At 41.1% G+C, this 21498-nt stretch overlaps 1 protein-coding gene and 1 long non-coding RNA gene across 2 annotated transcripts in view; one reads left to right on the forward strand and one right to left on the reverse strand.

Annotated features, from left to right (window-relative positions):
* Positions 1–18314, reverse strand: part of LOC117529314 — a 24391-nt gene extending 6077 nt beyond the window's left edge. The window contains exons 1-2 of the long non-coding RNA XR_004565989.1: positions 18303–18314; positions 11865–11870 (exon numbers count right to left, since the gene is read on the reverse strand). This is a non-coding gene — a long non-coding RNA (uncharacterized LOC117529314). The remainder of the gene's footprint in view (positions 1–11864; positions 11871–18302) is intronic.
* Positions 1–21498, forward strand: part of LOC117529312 (synaptic vesicle glycoprotein 2C-like) — a 139110-nt gene that overhangs the window by 73568 nt on the left and 44044 nt on the right. The window contains exons 5-9 of the mRNA XM_034192061.1: positions 403–492; positions 578–688; positions 786–874; positions 6261–6425; positions 11307–11440. Coding sequence (XP_034047952.1) covers positions 403–492; positions 578–688; positions 786–874; positions 6261–6425; positions 11307–11440 — 589 coding nt within the window. The remainder of the gene's footprint in view (positions 1–402; positions 493–577; positions 689–785; positions 875–6260; positions 6426–11306; positions 11441–21498) is intronic.

The raw sequence follows: 21498 nt of genomic DNA on the forward strand, positions 1-21498 counted from the left end.
TATCATTTGCATTCTTTGTGATGTGAATGATGTGGATTCAATGACTTGGAAATGTTCATGTCTCCATTCCCTGAATATTTAAAGTTAATAATACTATAATCTTTCTATTTAACTTGTCCAATTAATTATGGGCTCTTAAAATGAAGACTCTATATATATATATATATATATATATATATATATATATATATATATATATATATATATATATATATATATATATATAATGACAGTTATTCCTAAATCCTGGCAAAATTAGGATTAATTTGAGAGTTTAAAGTAACATCACCTGCTGCACCTGCTGTACTGATCATGCTGTCCTCTTTTTGTGTAGGTGGCACCATGTTGGTGCCACCTTCATGTATGTTTGCATAACGAGCACGGCTTTGCTGTCTTTGTTAGATGGGTAAACACGACGAGGCCTGGATGGTGCTCAAACACATCCACGACACCAACATGCGCGCACGTGGAGAGCCAGAGAGAGTCTTCACTGTGAGCACATACTCTCTCTGCACTTCCACCATTAATGGTGCTGCAGCATGAAGAGCCAGTGACAGATCGGTGTGTCCCCCTACAGGTGAACAGGATAAAAATCCCCAAACAGCTGGACGAGCTGGTGGAGATGCAGAACGAGTCATCCAACCCTGTGCTTAAAGTCCTCTTCAAGATAAAGGCTGAGCTTAGAGGAGTATGATCCATGGAACTCCCCCACCCACCACCCCACCCCAACATTTCATGTTCATTGAGATTTCACTGATGTAACAATCTTGCTCCTCTCATGACAGATTTGGGCAACTTTCATGAAATGCTTCAATTATCCGGTGAAAGACAACACTCTGAAGCTGGCTGCAGTCTGGTTCACGCTGTCCTTTGGGTATGATTTTCTGTCTACAATGTTTTGCAAAAAGTTCTTTAACATGCTACCAAAGTGTTTGTGAACTGTTGATCTTTTGCAAATTTTAATTTTGTAATGACATCAAAATAAATAAATAAATAAAAATCAGGCCTTTTATAAAAAAGTTCTAAATTGTTTCCCTTTAAACTCACACTGAAACCTAAGTTGTGACGCCTGAACATTTCCAAGTCACTTAATGCATATTGGACTTCATTTACCTCAGTCGTTAAGAAATGCAAACAGTATGGTGCTGTACTTTAAAAATCTGTCTGGAGGAAGCAGTTCTACCACAAAGACTCAGCAGACAAGAAAAAGATTTGAAACCATAGTGATCAGGTACAGAACAGTCTTTGGCGGAAAGGAAGTGTTGTGGTATGTAGATCTTGGATTCTGCTGTCTGAACAAGGCAGGGACAGAGCTCAGACAGGCCATCAGTGGCAGTGGTTTGGAGGAAGTAGGATCCAGGTCAGCAACTGAGTTACAAATGATATTTTTTAAACAATGTGTATGCTTTCTATTGGTTATAAGTTGATGACTGAAAAGGAAGCAAGCTGCTTCTTATTTGGGATTACTGCTGTTATTGATTAGGTGAATCTGAATGAAGGCTTTGAAGTCTGAGTCTTCCTGGCAGAACTTACACTCTGCCACATTTCTCAAAAATTGAACGACTGTGCACGAAGGAGACCAGTGAGGAAAACACCAAGACAGCCAAATCTGAAGGAGGTATCAGCTTCTGTGGCTGCAACTGAAGAAATTGTGCACAGCGCAAATTCGGTCAGTTTTAGCCACAGAAGCTGGTACCTCCTTCAGATTTGCCATGGGTGTCTTGGTGGCTTTCCTCACTGGTATCTTCATTTATGAAGCGAATGATTTTTCATACAGCAAAGCAGATCACATCTAATATCTGGAATGTGCCTTCTGCTGAAATTTTTCTTTTTTTAGAAAACCCTCTGTCTCTCAAGCATGTTGCTGTGTAAATGGTGGCACAACTGGTAAAAGCTGCACTGTGCACAGTTTCTCCAGTCACAACCACAGATGGCATCTTCACGGTTGTTTGCTATTTTAGTGGCTTTCCTCAATTGTTTTTTCTTGCACAGTTATTCAGTTTTTGAGAAATGTGGCAGAGCGTAAGTTCTGCCAGGAAGACTCCGATTTCAAAGCTTTCATTCACATTCACCTAATCAAGAACAGTGGTAATCCCAAATAGGAAGCAGCTGCCATCCCTTTCAGTCATCAACTTATAACCAACAGAAAGCATACGCATTGTTTTTAAAAAGTCAGTTGTAACTCACAGCTCTGCTGCATACAGTTGCTGACCTGGACCCTACTTCCTCCACCCCACTGCCACTGATGGCCTGTATCTGTATCCCAAGAACTGCCTCCCCCAGATAGATTTAGTACACAGTGAAATACTGTTTGTACTTCTTACTATTTGGTGACTTGAAAATGTTCATGTGTCCATCCCCTGACTTATTTAAAGAAAACTGGATGTTAAAGTAATTATTTGGTTGTGTTTATACTTAAAGCTATGTATACTTACGCATGCCATTTTTTGGCTTTTATATTTATATGTTTATATTTATATGGCTTTTATATTTATATATAATATTTATTTCTTATTTATATTTATGTTTTTATTTGGTGTCATTATAAAATTCAATGGTGTAAAAAGCTCAAGTGTAAAATATCTTCCTTCAGGTCGAGTTCTACTAACTAATACACCACTTTATTACTGTACATTTCTGTCATGTTAAATTGCTCTGTTTCTCTCCTGGTACTTAGAAGAACTGCAGCCACTTCTCATCTTAATTACAGAGTTTCAGTGAAGCTCTTAGCTGTGAGTTAGATCCTGTCTCCTTTATTGTCCTTGATGAAGGTTGACAAGTCAGATTTGATGGAGGGAATCTATTTCAAAGAAGGAGGCATTTTTCATTTTTTATCGACCCGTTTATTAAATTAGTGGACCAGGAATCTTCCTCACATCAGGTGCATGATTATTTTTACGTGCCGGTTGTTGTCTCGGCAGTGACGTTCATGTCTCTGGGTCCTCAGAGCATCCTTGGCTAATGGTGGAATGACTTTGTGTCAAACCAGCAGTTACTTATGGTGACTCAGATGAAGAGTAACACTTGTATTGTCAGAGAATGTTAACTACAACATTTTGGTCATATATCAGGTTTCTCTGGACACGATCCAGCATGCAGGTGCCTCCGTGTTGAGGAGCCCAGCGTGTGGTGGGCATTGAGGGAGAAGCCCACGTTTCACCTGGCTTTGGTAGATAGTTGGTTATTTTCAAGAGGTGGGGATGAACTACAAAAGGTCCAGATATGACCTGCGCAGATCTATCAGTAAGGCAAAGAGACAGTACAGACAAAAACTGGAGGGCTACTACACCAGCACAGACTCCCGGCGCATGCGGCACGGACTGCAGCACATCACCAACTATCAACAGACGAGCAGGTCAGCCACAACCAGCCACTCTTCACTACCTGATGAGCTGAATGAGTTCTATGCTCACTTTGAAGCCCTCAACCATGATCGACTGGAAGAGGTGGTGGCCAAGGAGCGTACACAGAACGCACCGCTCATTGTCACACCAGCAGATGTGCGCAGGAACTTGAGGAGAATAAACCCACGGAGAGCAACTGGCCCAGATAACATCCCAGGGCGTGCACTCAGTGTCTGCTCATCAGAACTGACTGATGTGTTCATGGATATATTCAACCTGTCACTTGCACAAGCCTTTGTGTCATCATGTTTCAAGAGTACCACCATCGTACCCATTCCAAAAAAAAGTGCTGTGACCTGCCTAAATGACTACCGCCCTGTGGCACTCACCCCAATTGTGATGAAGTGCTTTGAGAGGATTGTCATGACTCATATCCGTCGGAAACCGCTCCACAGATGACGCAGTCAATACTGCCCTTCAAACAGCCCTCACTCACTTGGAGGGAAAGGATACGTATGTCAGAATGCTGTTTATCGACTATAGCTCAGCATTCAACACTGTCATACCATACAAACTTATAGAGAAGCTCCTCGCTCTTGGACTGACACCTGCCATTTGCAACTGGGTGTTGAACTTCCTTACGAATAGACCCCAGTCAGTCAGAATCGGCAGTTGTACATCCAGCACAAGAACAGTGAACACTGGAGTCCCCCAGGGCTGTGTGCTGAGTCCCCTCCTGTACACACTCTTCACACACGACTGTATGACCTCTCAGAATAACACCAGTATCATCAAGTTTGCCGACGATACTACAGTCATTGGTCTGATCACTGGCGGGGAAGAGACAGCATACAGGAAGGAGGTGGCTGAGCTTGTGGCCTGGTGTCATGACAACAATCTTTTATTAAATGCAGACAAGACCAAAGAAATGATTGTTGATCCAAGGAAGAAGCAGGTGCTGCACACACCCCTGTATATAGGTGAAACGGAGGTGGAGAGGGTGAGAACTTTCAAATTCCTTGGCATCCATATCAGTGAGGATCTCACCTGGTCTCACAACACACAGACCATCATAAGGAAGTCCCAGCAGCGATTATACTTTCTGAGAAGACCAAGGAAATTTGGCATGCCAGCCAAAATTCTCAGCACCTTCTACAGTAGTACGATTGAGAGTGTTCTCACCAGCGCCATCACAGTCTGGTATGACAACTGCACTGCTCAGGACAGAAAGGCTCTCCAGCGTGTGATCAAGATTGCTCAGTCCATCTCAGGAGCAGCCTTTCCCTCACTACAGGACATTTATCACACCAGAGTCATCAGGAGGGCCCAGAATATAATCAAGGACAGCACTCACCCCCAGCACAACCTCTTTACACTCCTACCTTCAGGCAGACGTTACAGGAGTGTGAAGTCCAGGACCACAAGACTAACAAACAGTTTCTATTCACAGGCCATCAGGCTTATAAACACATCATACACTACCTCCTCTCCCCTCCCACCCTGAACTGTTTTTAACTTTTGCCTATTTACACCAGATTGCACCTTAAATACACCGTACTGCTGCTATTAAAATACTCTTTACATAGGTTTATTTATATTTGTTCTGAATACTACTGTCCACATCTGTTACTCGTGATTTGCACTCTCTGAATCGCTGCTCCACATATTTGCACAATTTGCACAATAACTTAAGTGTTTTTTATTTTAAACATTTCGCCTTTTCCTTTCTCTCTCTCTCTTTTTTTAAGATTATATTGGTGAATGGAGGAATAGCAAAGTAAGAATTTCATTGTATAGTGTAACTGCCTGTTTCTGCTGTACATATGACAATAAAACTCTTGAATCTTGAATCTCTTGAATCTTGAACTGGTTGTCTGCCTAGGTGGTTGCCATCCAGGACCCAAGGCAGTTCCATAGTGGGGTGGATGCGATGATGCACAGCACCAACACATGCTCACAGACTTAATTTATAGTGGCAGGTGCACAATCCAAAATTCCAATGGAGATGTTCCATCATGAGCACATTTTGAACAAAGCCTAAAACACACTGAAAAGAATTCTTGGTGAAATCATTAGCATAAAGTATTTCACTAGTGTGCAAATACTCGCAAAATGTGCTCCACAGAATTATACTGACATGATATAGGTTACATCAAGTGTTTGCATCCATGAACCATGTTTCTCTCTTGTTCAAATTCATTTCCTCAACATGCTTCAGAAAAATGATGAAAGGTGAAAATTTTTATTCTATTATTCTTCTAATTGTCAGATCAACCTCATCTTTCAGATATGGCGTGCACATGGCACGATGATGTGCATCCTTTATTATGAAAATTTGGGGAATTAATTTTCAAAACTTTTATTTTGAAACCTTTATTTTGATTAACATTGTAACATTTGTACTTCCAAGATGATGTGACTCGCTGATGTTACTGGTAGCAAAGTTAAACAACATCAGATAGTTCATGTTGCTCATACCATTTCACAATAAAATGTTTAATGCATCAGTAGGCTATTCAGATTGATTATCCTAAAACAAAAAAACAAAAAAACAAAGCCTCCCTCATTCTGGTTTGACTCAACCTGAGAACAGATCTTTATTATACCCAAAAGAGGACACCTTTAGTTGCTTGTTTTTTTGTTTTTTTTATTATTTTTATGTGCACAAATATTTGTTTTTAACAAGTTATTTTCTTTACTTATTTTTATGTCTTTATATCTATATAGTTCAAGAGAAATCACTACAAATGAGCAATATTTTGCAGTTACAAAGTTTAATAAATGAGACACTGATGACATGTTGCTGCATTTTACATCTTTTTTTTCCAACCAAAACAACTTTCCGCTGGTTGGCTGATAAAACGTGTAATGCTCCTCTGCCCTGCACTTTACTACAGTGACTGTTACTCTGCCCAGGTATTACGGACTATCTGTGTGGTTCCCCGACGTTATCAAGCATCTTCAGGCCGATGAATATGCCTCCAGAGTGAAGATCCACAACAATGAACGGATTGAAGATTTCACCTTTAACTTCACCCTGGAGAACCAGATCCACAGAAATGGGGTTTTTCTCAACGACAGGTGAGCCGGGGACACAAACTGATGTGATACGTCTCACTCTGAGACCGATGCAGCTGACGCTCCACTTATCCAGCCTTAGTTTTCTGTGATGTAACACATAAACCCATGAGCACCACTTCCCGTTGTGGAAACGCAGTACTATTTGTCGTCAGTGAGGCAAACAACACCTTTCCACTGCTAATATTAATCCTGGATCTTTTATCTACTCCAGCACCAGGAAATTAACTTGCTTATCGGTCTCACCCTCCGCCTCTCTTTGTGGTTATGATTCTTACGCACACAAAGGCCAGAGAAAAGATGCAGTAAAATATTGTTGTTGTGTTTTTCCATTCCTGCACCACAACAGAAGCCACTTTTAATAAAAGATAAAATAAATCCAACACCATGATATTGCCTTAAAGCAGCATGCAGCAGATCAAAAGCATGTCAAAAAGTCATGTTACATGCTAAAAGTAGAGGAGATTGGTATACTGGTCTGAAACCAAATTGACATGGGTACCGTCTGACACAATATTAAAGACTAGTGTGTTGTCTGTGGGGATCCACGGGCTCTAGATTGGGTAGTGTTTATAAAATAGGAAGCTGACATTTTTCAAGAGTGGTAATAAATTATGTAAAGTTTCTATAATGATTTGGAATGTCGTGTGAGTCCAAAATGTACAACCCCAATTCCAATGAAGTTGGGACGTTGTGTAAAATGTAAATTAAAAACAGAATACAATGATTTTCTAAACATCTTCAACCTATATTCAATTGAATCCACAACAAAGACAAGATATTTAATGTTCAAACTGATAAACTTTATTGTTTTTGTGCAAATATTTGCTCATTTTGAAATGGATGCCTGCAACACATTTCAAAAAAGCTGGGACAGTGGTATGTTTACCACTGTGCTACATCACCTTTCCTTCTAACAACACTCAATAAGCATTTGGGAACTGAGGACACTAATTGTGAGGGTCATGATTGGGTATAAAAGGAGCATCCCCAAAAGTCTCAGCCGTTCACAAGCAAAGATGGGGTGAGGATCACCACTTTGTGAACAACTGCGTGAAAAAATAGTCCAACAGTTTAAGAACAATGTTTCTCGACATTCTGTTGCAAGGAATTTAGGGATTCCATCATCTACAGTCCATAATATAATCAGAAGATTCAGAGAATCTGGACTTTCTACACGTAAGTGGCAAGGCTGAAAACCAACATTGAATGCCCGTGACCTTTGATCCCTCAGGCGACACTACATTAAAAACCAGCATCATTGTGTAAAGGATCTTACCGCGTGGGCTCAGGAACACTTCAGAAAATCATTGTCAGTTAACACAGTTCGTCGCTACATCTACAAGTGCAAGTTAAAACTCTACCATGAAAAGTGAAAGTCAAACATCAACAACATCCAGAAACGCCGCTGCCTTCTCTGGGCCCGAGCTCATTTGAAATGGACAGACACAAAGTGGAAAAGTGTGCTGTGGTCTGATGAGTCCACATTTCAAATTGTTTTTGGAAATCATGGACGTCGTGTCCTCTGGACAAAAGAGGAAAAAGACCATCCAGATTGTTACCAGTGCAAAGTTCAAAAGCCAGCATCTGTGATGGTATGGGGGTGTGTTAGTGCCCATGGCATGGACAACTTACACATCTGTGATGGCACCATCAATGCTGAAAGGTACATCCAGGTTTTGGAGCAACACATCCTGCCAGCCAAGCAACGTCTTTTTCAGGAATGTCCCTGCTTATTTCAGCAAGACAATGCCGAGCCACATTCTGCACGTGTTCCAACAGCGTGGCTTCGTAGTAAAAGAGTGCGGGTACTAGACTGGCCTGCCTGCAGTCCAGACCTGTCGCCCAATGAAAATGTGTGGCACATTATGAAGCACAAAATACGACAACAGAGACCCTGGACTGTTGAACAATTGAAGTCGTACATCAAGCAAGAATGGGAAAGAATTCCACCTACAAAGCTTCAACAATTAGTGTCCTCAGTTCCCAAACGCTTATTGAGTGTTGTTAGAAGGAAAGGTGATGTAACACAGTGGTAAACATACCACTGTCCCAGCTTTTTAGAAACGTGTTGCAGGCATCATTTCAAAATGAACAAATATTTGCACAAAAACAATAACGTTTATCAGTTTGAACATTAAATATCTTGTCTTTGTGGTGTATTCAGTTGAATATAGGTTGAAGAGGATTTGAAATTCATTGGATTCTGTTTTTATTTACATTTGACACAACGTCCCAACTTCATTGGAATTGGGGTTGTAATTATTAACGTCCATTGTTCACTGTTGTTACATAATATCTGTAGTTTCTCCAAAAATATTAGTCCTGTCAATGTTCCATTTTGGTGACATTCATCCTTGACTCAAAATACATAAACAAACCAAAGGGCAAATGTCACCTTTCCCCAGTTTGTCCATGATTGAAGTTATACACATGCACGCATGCGTGCACGTACACAGAGGCCACTTGGCTTTTAATATATAGATGTGTGGAAGAGATTTAAGTTAATTCTGGAGAGTTGTTGAGTTGATTAGTTTTGTTACGCACACAGCAGACATGTGAAGCCTTTGTTTTTGAGCTGAAAAACCTGACTCAGTGCAGGATGACCTGAGCCAAGACGGTCTCAGTGAGCTGTGGGACCGGCCCCGTCTATCAGCAGTTCTCGTCTCCACCTGTAAAATTATCCACCGAGTTGTAAAAGCAGGTGTTGCCACAGTTATAAGCTGCAGAGGGCCAAAAACATCTTGACTGAGGTACTAACGAGTGCCACTCGACCAGTCGGGATTGTCTCAAGTCCACCAGTAGTGGGCGTTGCTTCACCAACCTCTGCTGTCTTTGTTTCACCACAAGCGCATGCTGCTCGCCAGGTTGTAAAGGTTGCTGGATGTAAGCGAGCTAGAACTCCTGCAGCAACCCTTTGTCTGCCACCCGGACTGACATCTTCTCTTTTATTCCTACCTTCTCTCCTATCACCGTTATGTACCAGTTAATGGTCAAGCCACTGAAAGTGGACCACTTCAGCCTGACATAGTTTTTTTTTGTCTTCATTTTTTTCTACACTGTTTAGTGTGAATATCTATGAGTATCTTCACTGACCAGCTTCCTGATGTGTGACATTATATGAAAATGATCTAACAAAGCAAATACAGCAAAAAGCAGGAGCTGGAGTTCAACAAAGATTTATTGAAAATATGTTCAATGGGTGAGGAAAGAATTGAATCAGTTATAATAGCGATTTGAGTCTGTGTTTGATGCCATAGTGTGGGAGGTGGGACACTCGTCTATTTCAGGGACACACATAGAAAAACAGACACAGTCACGGTTAATTCAAAGTTCCCAATTCACCGAACCAGCACGTGGGAGGAAGCTGGAGCACCCGAAGGGAACCCACACAAACACGCAAATTCCACACACTGCGAGGCAACAGTGCTAACCACTAATCCACCGGGCCACCTGGGAGGACCAGTTGGTCCTGTCAAATTACACTTGAGAAACAGGTATTTGGGCTTTCATTAACATTTGACTCCTCCCTAATTTGACCTAGAAAAAGTAGGTCATGGTCAATGCCATTTGACCTCACACAAAAAGGCTGTGATCTGTGACAATAATAATATCAAGTAATTGGGAGGCAAATTCCAACTGTTACAGGATTTGACACAATAAAACGGGTCACCCTCTGAAGTTACATGATGATGATTTCTTTTTGTGTGTGTGTACAGTGATTTGGCGCTCATGTAATCATGTTGTAAAGGCCATGGATGGGAACAAACACACACACACATGCATGGAGACCACTTGCATAGCTCCCCCAAGCTCCACTAAATTAATCAGTCCATTATTTTGGCTGTGACTGACCTGGTCAATGTGATGAAGCAAAATTAGTCCATCATGCTCTTGCAAAACTGGGATTGCAGGACAATGGAAAGAAACCTGGTGCCGCAGACTGAACAGTCCGCCCCTAAAAATCGGTCCACCTTTTGCATCTGTGCATGCATTATTTGGGACCACAGCAGCACGTCTGAGACGGAGTCTCCTCACCCAAAACAATCAAATGGATTAAAGGAATTATTAACCATCAGATGATGAAGGTAAAACCTCTTAAATCATTCTAAGGTCAGTTTTAAGCAGAAACTAGTTCGTTTTTAGCAGAAACGAGGCAAAAATCCATGATGCTTTGAAATGTCCGACGTGCAGTGAACGCATCAGCTAGCAGCTCGTTCCGTCTTTTCTGATCAAATAATGCTGAATTTATGTGTATATGATTGTTGTACAAAAGCTTAAGATATCTGTCGCTGAGAAAGATGATGACTGGAGGCAGTTTGAAGCAGAAACGAGGTGATAATCAGTGAACCGCGTCATCAGGAGGGACCGATTTTTAGGGGGACCATTCGGTCTGCGACACCGGGCCTTTCTGTTGAGGATTATGGACACTAATACAGCAACAATCCGCTGAAGTGTGTCACAATATGTAGTAATACAACATATTCGCATTCTTATGATTTTGTATGATATCATATGAAAGTAACCCAGGATATTTCCCTACATATTCCTATGAATTTCCCTGCACATGCAGGGAAACATTTAACATTCAGGAATGCATGTTAATGTTTTGGTTGGGTTGTATTAATAATAATAATAGTAAGTCAACAAATTCCCATTTATTATTATTATTTATTTATTTTGATTATTTCTTTGTATGTAAAACCCACAGTCTTGTTTTTGGTGATGCCATTGTTGCCAGCTCCCTGGTAAATAGGTGAAATATACATCACTTTTTGTGCCTTACTTTTCATATGTTTTACTGCTAATGTGTCTTGAGCATCACCTGAGTAATAATGAATCATCAACATGAATCGGCCGCCTTTATTTTCCAACCCTGTCCAGGTTCATCACTATGAAGTTCAAAGCTGTCACATTCATCGACTCATCTTTCCTCAACTGTTATTTTGAAGACGTCTCCTCCGTGGGATCGTTCTTCAAAAACTGTACCTTTGTAGACTCCTTCTTTTACAACACAGGTCAGTCTATTTTTAAATAACTCTTTGTTCCATTCAAATTGTTCCATGCCTGAGGTATTTCCTTCCAACCTCCACAATCTTGTTATTCTGTGAGTCGCTTAAACGTAACTCTCACTCAGCCTCTTTCTTTCTTTCTGACAGCTAATTTGTGGTTTTATGACACTGCTCCTGGCTTAGGAAAAAAATGGATCAGAGCATTTATGTCTTTTGCTTTGCACTGATAAAATACTTCTTAACCTTTCTGCCCCTCTACATATTGGCTTTCTGCTCAAAGATCAACGTGGTTAACAAAGAAACTGAGACAAGCCGGCCCTCTATAGTGCCAAAAATAGTTGTTTCTAACAAATGGTGATTTTCATTGTATCTGATGTTAAAGACAGAAACACATTCTACTGTGCCAAGAAGTAGAGGAACTGCTTCAGACCTACAGCTTGGGGACAACTTTCTGTAATGACCCAAAGCACCAAGTCAAAGTCATCCAGGAGTCATTAAAAAAGCAGAATGGTGAATTTTCTTCAGTCTTGAAGCCCTTACCATGGCCTAGGGGGGCTTTAACCCAGGACAGGAGTGTTGCTTTTGCCCTGGTGGCCCATCCCAGGTGGGCAATTTATGTGCTTTCTCTCTGGGGTTTTGGGTTCTGCCCATCATTGGGCCTGCTGGTTTGTATCCTATGTCCTGTGTCCTGGATCTGAAAACCCAATCCACCCCTCCCCTCCTCTCCCCAACCAACTGGTGCTGTCCTGGACGTCTGCGTGGACTTAATAGCTCTCAAAAAATTGATGTTCATCTTTATTGTTAAAAATGTTTTTTATTAGTACAACCTAAGCAGTGGGTCACCCCTCTGAGTCTGGTCTGTTTGAGGTTTCTTCCTCAATATCATCAGAGGGAGTTTTTCCTTACCACTGTTGCCTGTGTGTTTGCTCTAACGGTTGGTAAGGTTAGACCTTACTTGTGTGAAACACCTTGAGGCAACTTAGTTGTGATTTGGCGCTATATAAATAAAATGACATGAAATGAAAATATGTCTCATGCTCACAGGGCAGCTTCACTCCCACTTGCAGGCAGTGGTGGGCACAGCTAAACAAAAATCATTAATCATTAATCAGATAAGTGAAAAGTTATCTTTTATGATGCTAAACTGATAAACTGCTAAAAAATTATCTTTATTACAGATGACCGATAACCGATAACTTTTAGTATTGATTCGGACACGGCCACATCAGATAACACTGTCAGCTTCTGATAAACCAGTTTCACTTTTACTTTTCACTGCAGGGTAAATTCAAGGATCACAAACATAAGAATGCACGAAAATGAATGAATAAAAAAAATAAAACCCCAAACACTGTCATCATCTTTCAAAAGCAGCAAAACACAGTATTAGAAGTACGAACTAAAAAAAACTGCTGCTTTTTTCATACGCTTTGAACCCTGTGGGTCAAACAGCTGAAATACATCCATTAATGCATTGATTGGCAGCGTAAAAGACACGCAGTAAATGATAGTAAATAATCAAGTAAAGTAAATATTCTTACTTGTTAGTTTCAGTGGGATTCATCTGAATAAATAATCCACATAAAGCGTCCTTTTTTATATCCAAAACTGTGCCTAAACGGTGAAGAAAAGTCCCTCTGTACACAACTGCACTGTCAGAGCTCCTCTCCCCTACGAGTCTTGGGAATTAAATTATACGAGGGCTGTCAATAAAGTATAGGTCCTTTTTATTTTTTCAAAAACTATATGGATTTCATTCATATGTTTTTACGTCAGACATGCTTGAACCCTCGTGCGGATGCGTGAGTTTTTCCACGCCTGTCGGTGACGTCATTCGCCTGTGAGCACTCCTTGTGGGAGGAGTCGTCCAGCCCCTCATAGGAATTCCTTTGTCTGAGAAGTTGCTGAGAGACTGGCGCTTTGTTTGATCAAAATTTTTTCTAAACCTGTGAGACACATCGAAGTGGACACAGTTCGAAAAATTAAGCTGGTTTTCGGTGAAAATTTTAATGGCTGATGAGAGATTTTGAGGTGATACTGTCGCTTTAAGGACTTCCCACGGAGCGGGACATCGCGCAGCGCTCTCAGGCGCCGTCGTCAGCCTGTTTCAAGCTGAAAACCTCCACATTTCAGGCTCTATTGATCCAGGACGTCGTGAGAGAACAGAGAAGTTTCAGAAGAAGTCGGTTTCAGCATTTTATCCAGATATTCCACTGTTAAAGGAGATTTTTTTAATGAAAGACGTGCGGACGGGTCCGCGCGTCGGGACGCAGCCGGCGCGGTGCGGCGGCACAGGAAAAACACCTCCGTGTTGATAACCATTTGTAAAATCCAGGCGACTTTTGATGGCTTTCAGTGGAGTGAGTATATGACAAATTGTTTAACAGCTGGACATGTTCCAACTTGTCCTTAAGGCTTCCAACGGAGGTGTTTTTCCTGTGGCGGAGCGTTGCAGCGGCTGCGAGCCGACGCTGCAATCCGACGCTGCAATCCGTCCGCACGTCTTGCATTAAAAAAATCTCCTTTAACAGTGGAATATCCGGATAATATGCTGAAACCGACTTCTTCTGAAACTTCTCTGTTCTCTCACGACGTCCTGGATCAACAGAGCCTGAAATGTGAAGGTTTTCAGCTTGAAACAGGCTGACGACGGCGCCTGGGAGCGCTGCACGACGTCTCGCACCGTGGGAAGTCCTTAAAGTGACAGTATCACCTCAAAATCTCTCATCAGCCGTTAAAATTTTCACCGAAAACCAGCTTAATTTTTCAAACCGTGTCCACTTCGATGTGTCTCACAGGTTTAGAAAAAATTTTGATCAAACAAAGCGCCAGTCTCTCAGCAACTTCTCAGACAAAGGAATTCCGACGAGGGGCTGGACAACTCCTCCCACAAGGAGTGCTCAAAGGCGAATGACGTCACCGACAGGCGTGGAAAAACTCACGCATGCGCACGAGGGTTCAAGCATGTCTGACGAAAAACATATGAATGAAATCCATATAGTTTTTGAAAAAAATAAACAGGACCTATACTTTATTGACAGCCCTCGTACCGTCAGCCACAAAGAAATAAAATAAAATAATGTTAAAAAAGACCATTTTATTTTTGTGTTCAGTGGATGATAACACTCACTATAACGTCCAAAGTGAACCTGAACTACACTACCCACAATGCTCCCTGCGTTGACCGGCCAATCACATTTTGCGCTTAATGATGATGTCATCAGCAAGCGACAGGCAGCCAGTCTGCCACAAACACACAACAGATTGGACTAAAATGTTTGATTTTAGGATTTACAAACATTTTTGACCGTTAAACTTTGCTTACTTTACCAGCAAAAAAAATGTCATTGGACTGAAAGTTATCGGAACTAAATTTACCAGAACATAATTGATCCAATGATGGTTTTTAAACTTATCTGAAAAGCTAATCCACTAGCAAAAACATTAGCTTCAATAATTATTTGTTATCGATTAGCTGAACTGTGCCCACCGCTGCTTGGGGGGAGGTTGGCTACACTATTTCATTGGGTGGCTGGTCCCTTGAAGGCACGTTGTAATAGTTATATGCCTTGCATGTCCTCCACCATGGGGTGGAATGCTTTGTGGTGTTTGCTGTGGCTACAGGGCCCTGCACGGCTGTGGGGCCTCATCTCATAATGGGGGCTATGTGGCACTGATGCAACTCCTACGATCAATCACATTATTACACACTCTGCACTTATATTCAGAGCTTATATATACACACCTATATTTACGTACGTCACGCCTTCTTAAGATACAAAATAACCCCTTAATCACATTAGCTACAAGCAACAGAGCCAATGTGAAAGCTGTCATTCATGGTCAATCAGAGTGGCTGTTTTCGAGGGACACGAGTCATGTGTTCCCTGCACTGTCAGCTAGGCACGGCCAAAATAGACAAGATGTCTATTTTATGCACATACTGAGCCACGCAATACAGCGACTGCCAGTCGGTGTGAAGGCAGTGATTGGGGAGTGATTGGGGCACATTTGATTAAGACATAATGTAAAAGATACATTAAATGGGGTTTTCAATGTTAACTTTAAATGGCCACAAAATCTGTAATCTGGATCAGATCTGGATCATACTTTGTCAGTCGATAAAGGATACCATCCTACATAACACTTTCAAATATGAAAGGAATTCAGTCTATTTTAACAGAGTTATGAATTTTTGAAAATCCATTAAATGTTAAAGGATAGGGATTTTTCCAGTTTTCCAAGATTCTTCCTGATTTTGACCTTTGACCTTGAAAATTGAATCAGTTCTTGTCTATCAGGATATGAATCCTCTGTTAAACTCTATAGATTAAAGTTACTGTAAGGTAGTTTACATTTACACTCTGTCTCAGGGTGTTAAAGTGTCTGATCTCACAAGGACACGGGACAGTCCACATTGTGAGAACAGGAACCCGTTTTAGACTCAAATAGAAATAAACGTCATGAATCAAACAGCTTTAATACAGTTTTAAAGTGTAGGTGACACCAAAAATAATGTGCACAAATAATCACTAAAAATGATGAAATGTTGATATTTTAAAAAATCCTGAAAATAAAAGTCGATGACAAGTGCACAGGTGAAGAATAAACTACAGCTGTCTGAAGCCTGCGCTCGATTTCAGCCCTCAGCCGAGACCATATTGTTGCTACGTCATCACCAGAACGGGACCCGCTGATTCAAGCCCAAATCAATTGCAAACACAGCGTTGCTCAAGCTGTTTTCTGACATTTTCTTTTTTCTAGTGTGGAGCTTTTTTTTTTAAGTCCAGACTGAAGGTGATTCTGAAGCAGCTGTGGAGGACACAGACTGATGGTTTTGAGCCTTATTATAGACCACAGTGAGGGAGAATAAACCTTGGAGGAAAACCTTCAGTCTGACAACAGTGACGATATCGGCAGAGTTCAGAACACAGAATGGTGATTATAAAAAAAATAAATAATGCAGGCGATTTCGGCATGCGGGTGGAGATGATAAACTTTGTATTTTTTTGCCAGCTCTTTGTTCATAATCAACTGATTAAAACAGTAGTTTGTTTTACTATCTGTGACGTCAGAAAAAAGTGATGAGGAAGTGTGGATTTTTTTTATTTTTTATTTTTTTCTTAGAAACAGGTACATACATTTCAAATCTGAAAAATGACACAAGGGACTGAATATATCAGCTATTGTTTTAGTCCAAATTCTAGCAGCAGTAATCCAGTAAATAAAACATAACAGAAGTCAATTCTGATGGATATAAAAGCACAAAACTAAATTTTAAACAGGATGGGCCGAACCACTGTAATAATATGCAAATGGAAATGGGCTGTCTGAATGACCTTTATATGCAAATCAAAATACACTGACAGATGGAGGGTCAAACCAAGATAACACCCTCACCCACCCCCACCCTTATCTGTTTCACTCAAGTCAGACTCTTGCCAATATATATATATATATATATATATATATAATTTCAATTTGCAGCAATGGCTTGCTGCCCCACTCCCTTCTTAGTGGATTAAGGGGGTAACACACAGGCTTACCATGAGACAAACCATGACAGTATGACAGTGACAAATAATACAACCCTGGCAAAAATTATGGAATCACCGGCCTCGGAGGATGTTCATTCAGTTGTTTAATTTTGTAGAAAAAAAGCAGATCACAGACATGACACAAAACTAAAGTCATTTCAAATGGCAACTATCTGGCTTTAAGAAACACTATAGAAATCAAGAAAAAAAAATTGTGGCAGTCAGTAACGGTTACTTTTTTAGACCAAGCAGAGGGAAAAAAATATGGACTCACTCAATTCTGAGGAATAAATTATGGAATCACCCTGTAAATTTTCATCCCCAAAACTAACACCTGCATCAATCAGATCTGCTCGTTAGTCTGCATCTAAAAAGCAGTGATCACACCTTGGAGAGCTGTTGCACCAAGTGGACTGACATGAATCATGGCTCCAACACGAGAGGATGTCAATTGAAAACAAAGGAGAGGATATCAAACTCTTAAAAGAGGGTAAATCATCACGCAATGTTGCAAAAGATGTTGGGTTGTTCACAGTCAGCTGTTGTCTAAACTCTGGACCAAATACAAACAACATGGGAAGGTTGTTAAAGGCAAACATACTGGTAGACCAAGGAAGACATCAAAGCGTCAAGACAGAAAACTTAAAGCAATATGTCTCAAAAATCGAAAATGCACAACAAAACAAATGAGGAACAAATGGGAGGAAACTGGAGTCAACGTCTGTGACCGAACTGTAAGAAACCGCCTAAAGGAAATGGGATTTACATACAGAAAAGCTAAACAAAAGCCATCATTAACACCTAAACAGAAAAAAAACAAGGTACAATGGGCTAAGGAAAGCAATCGTGGACTGTGGATGACTGGATGAAAGTCATATTCAGTGATGAATCTCAAATCTGCATTGGGCAAGGTGATGATGCTGGAACTTTTGTTTGGTGCCGTTCCAATGAGATTTATAAAGATGACTGCCTGAAGAGAACATGTAAATTTCCACAGTCATTGATGATATGGGGGCCTGACATGTCGTAAAGCACTGAGGAGATGGCTGTCATTACATCATCAATAAATGCACAAGTTTACGTTGATAGTTTGGACACTTTTCTTATCCCATCAATTGAAAGGAGTGTTTGGGGATGATGAAATCATTTTCAAGATGATAATGCATTTTGCCATAGAGCAAAAACTGTGAAAACATTCCTTGCAAAAAGACACATAGGGTCAATGTCATGGCCTGCAAAATAGTCCAGATCTTAATCCAATTGAAATCTTTGGTGGAAGTTGAGAAAATGGTCCATGACAAGGCTCCAACCTGCAAAGCTGATCTGGCAACAGCAATCAGAGAAAGTTAGCCAGATTGATAGAGTACTGTTTGTCACTCATTAGTCCATGCCCTCAGAGACTGCAAGCTGTTATAAAAGCCAGAGGTGGTGCAACAAAATACTAGTGATGTGTTGGAGCGTTCTTTGTTGTTTGTCATGATTCAAATCTTTTTGCCTCAGAATTGAGAGATTCCATATTTTTTCCTCTGCTTGGTCCTAAAAAAGTAACCAGTTACTGACTGCCACAATTGTTTTTCCTGATTTCTTATAGTGTTTTCTTAAGCCAGAAAGTTGCCAGTTGGAAAATGACTTTAGTTTTGTGTCATGTCTGTGATCTGCTTTTTTTCTACAAAAATTAAACAACTGAATGAACATCCTCCGAGGCCGGTGATTCCATAATTTTTGCCAGGGGTTGTAATAAAAACTATGTCTGTAATGACAACAACATAGGTGCCAAACCCCCCTGCCACAAACTGGCACATCACCCCCCACTTTTCCCCCGTGCCCCCATAAAGAATGTTATGCAAGTATAAATGTCAAGATGCACATGGAGTATATGCCAAAGGTGCTACAAATAAATTTGTGACGCAGGTAGGGGCCCCCAGGAAAACATAATGAATGGTGGTGTCACAAGCACCAGGGGGTCTACAAGAGCGCAGAGGTGTCAAATCCAGCTTCAGAAAGTAAAAACCTTCCCATGTGTTGCTCCTACCTGTGCACCTAAAACAGGTGATCTCAATAATTAGCTCGTCCACCTGCCTGAAGAGCTGAACTAATTACAATCAGCTGGTTTATTGGCAAGATGGAACAAATATGTGGCTGGACTTTTACTTTCTGAAGCTGGATTTAACACCTCTGCAAGAGAGATTCTTGGTAATGGTATTGCCACCACCCCAATGTCGACCAGGGACAGGAATGGAACCTGGCCATGGATCACAGAGTGTTCGTAGCCAGTGGCCCAGCCAGTGCTACTGACCCATATGGATCCCACCCAGGTGCCCAGAATAAAAAATCTACCACCAAAAAGTGTTCCATCACTGACACAGTTGACATTTTTACTACCAGCATCTACGGTGCATGCAGAAAGTCTTCACAGCGCTTCACTTTTTCCACATTTTGTTATGTTACAGCCTTATTCCAAAACTGAGTAAATTCATTTTTTCCCTCAAAATTCTACTCACAATACCCCATAATGACAACATGAAAAAAGTTTTAATTGTTTTATTTTTGCTAACTTATTAAAAAAAAAAAGAAATCACATGTACATAAGTATTCACACTCTTTCCTCAGTACTTTGTTGATGCTCCTTTGGCAGCAGTTCCAGCCTCGAGTCTTCTTGAATATGATGCCACACGCTTGGTGCACCTATCTTTGGGCAGTTTGGTCCATTCCTCTTTGCAGCACCTCTCAAGCTCCATCAGGTTGGATGGGGAGCGTCGGTGCACAGACATTTTCAGATCTCTCCAGAGATGTTCAGTCAGATTCAGATCTGGGCTCTGGCTGGGCCACTCAAGGACATTCACAGAGTTGTCCTGAAGCCACTCCTTTGATATACTGTCTGTGTGTTTAGGGTCATTGTCCTGCTGAAAGATGAACCGTCGCCCCAGTCTGAGGTCAGAGCGCTCTGGAGCAGGTTTTCATCCAGGATGTCTCTGTACATTGCTGCATTCATCTTTCCCTCAATCCTGACTAGTCTCCCAGTTCCTGCTGCTGAAAAACATCCCCACAGCATGATGCTGCCACCACCATGCTTCACTGTAGGGATGGTGCCTGGTTTTCTCCAAACATAACACCAAAAAGTTCAATCTTTGTTTCATCAGAATTTTGTTTTTTATGGTCTGAGAGTCCTTCAGGTGCCTTTTGTCAAACTCCAGGTGGCCTGCCATGAGCCTTTTACTAAGGAGTGGCTTCTGTCTGGACACTCTACCATACAGGCCTGATTGGTGGATTGCTGCAGAGTTGGTTGTCCTTCTGGAAGGTTCTCCTCTCTCCACAGAGGAATGCAGGAGGTCTGACAAAGTGACCATTGGGTTCTTGATCACCTCCCTGACTAAGGTCCTTCTCCCCCAGTCACTCAGTTTAGACGGGCGGCCAGCTCTTGGAAGAGTCCTGGTGGATCTGAACTACTTATGTACATGTAATTTCTTAGTTTGTTTATTTTTCATAAATTTTCAAAAACTTCATAAAAACTTTTTCACATTGTCATTATGGGGGATTGTGTGTATAATTTTAAGGAAAAAAAATAGAATTTCATCCATTTTGGAATAAGGCTGTAACATAAAAAAAATGTGGGAAAAGCAGCACTATGAATACTTTCTGGATGTATGTACACCTGCTGAATGAATATACCCAGTACAGCTGAGAATTGATCACATTTATGGCGTACACCCTTCCTGCTCCTAGCTTCCTCGTTGTTGGCTTGGGACTGGTACTCAGTATCCACCCCATGTGGCTGAGTTAAATAAGATCAAGCTCTCATAGCAAAAACAAAAGAAAACAAAAAGAAAAAACTCTCCTTGCTTTTGCACTGCTTCACCTTAGGGAGCCTTGGTGGTTGATGTCCATTGTGCAGTCTTACAGGTTGGAGTTAATCCTTTAAGGAGCTCAAAATCCTTGTTTTGCTTGTATCTGCTTCCTCGATATCACAGTGTTGTTTTTATGGCAAAGTCCAGTTTAAAAGGAACGACAGGTGCTGCTCTAATTGATATTTTGTTCAGACTACAAAACACCCATTAATAAGGAACACAGTAAACCCAAGCCTTTAGTGCCCAATGCCCAGCTTTGTATCGCGATTTCCTGCCGCTTACTGCAAATACCAAAGTGCAATGGGACATGCCACAAATGGACCTGCACCCTCAGTGCACTCCCTTTTTGTGTCCGCTGTATCTGATAACCTCGAGGCAAATTCAGTCCACTTCATGTCATATCATGCTTTTAATAAAACCAAACTACACTCAACAAAAATATAAACGCAACACTTTTGGTTTTGCTCCCATTTTGTATGAGATGAACTCAAAGATCTAAAACTTTTTCCACATACACAATATCACCATTTCCCTCAAATATTGTTCACAAACCAGTCTAAATCTGTGATAGTGAGCACTTCACCTTTGCTGAGATAATCCATCCCACCTCACAGGTGTGCCATATCAAGATGCTGATTAGACACCATGATTAGTGCACAGGTGTGCCTTAGACTGCCCACAA

The sequence above is a fragment of the Thalassophryne amazonica genome, chromosome 17, assembly GCF_902500255.1.
Source record: "Thalassophryne amazonica chromosome 17, fThaAma1.1, whole genome shotgun sequence".
Taxonomy (NCBI): domain Eukaryota; kingdom Metazoa; phylum Chordata; class Actinopteri; order Batrachoidiformes; family Batrachoididae; genus Thalassophryne; species Thalassophryne amazonica.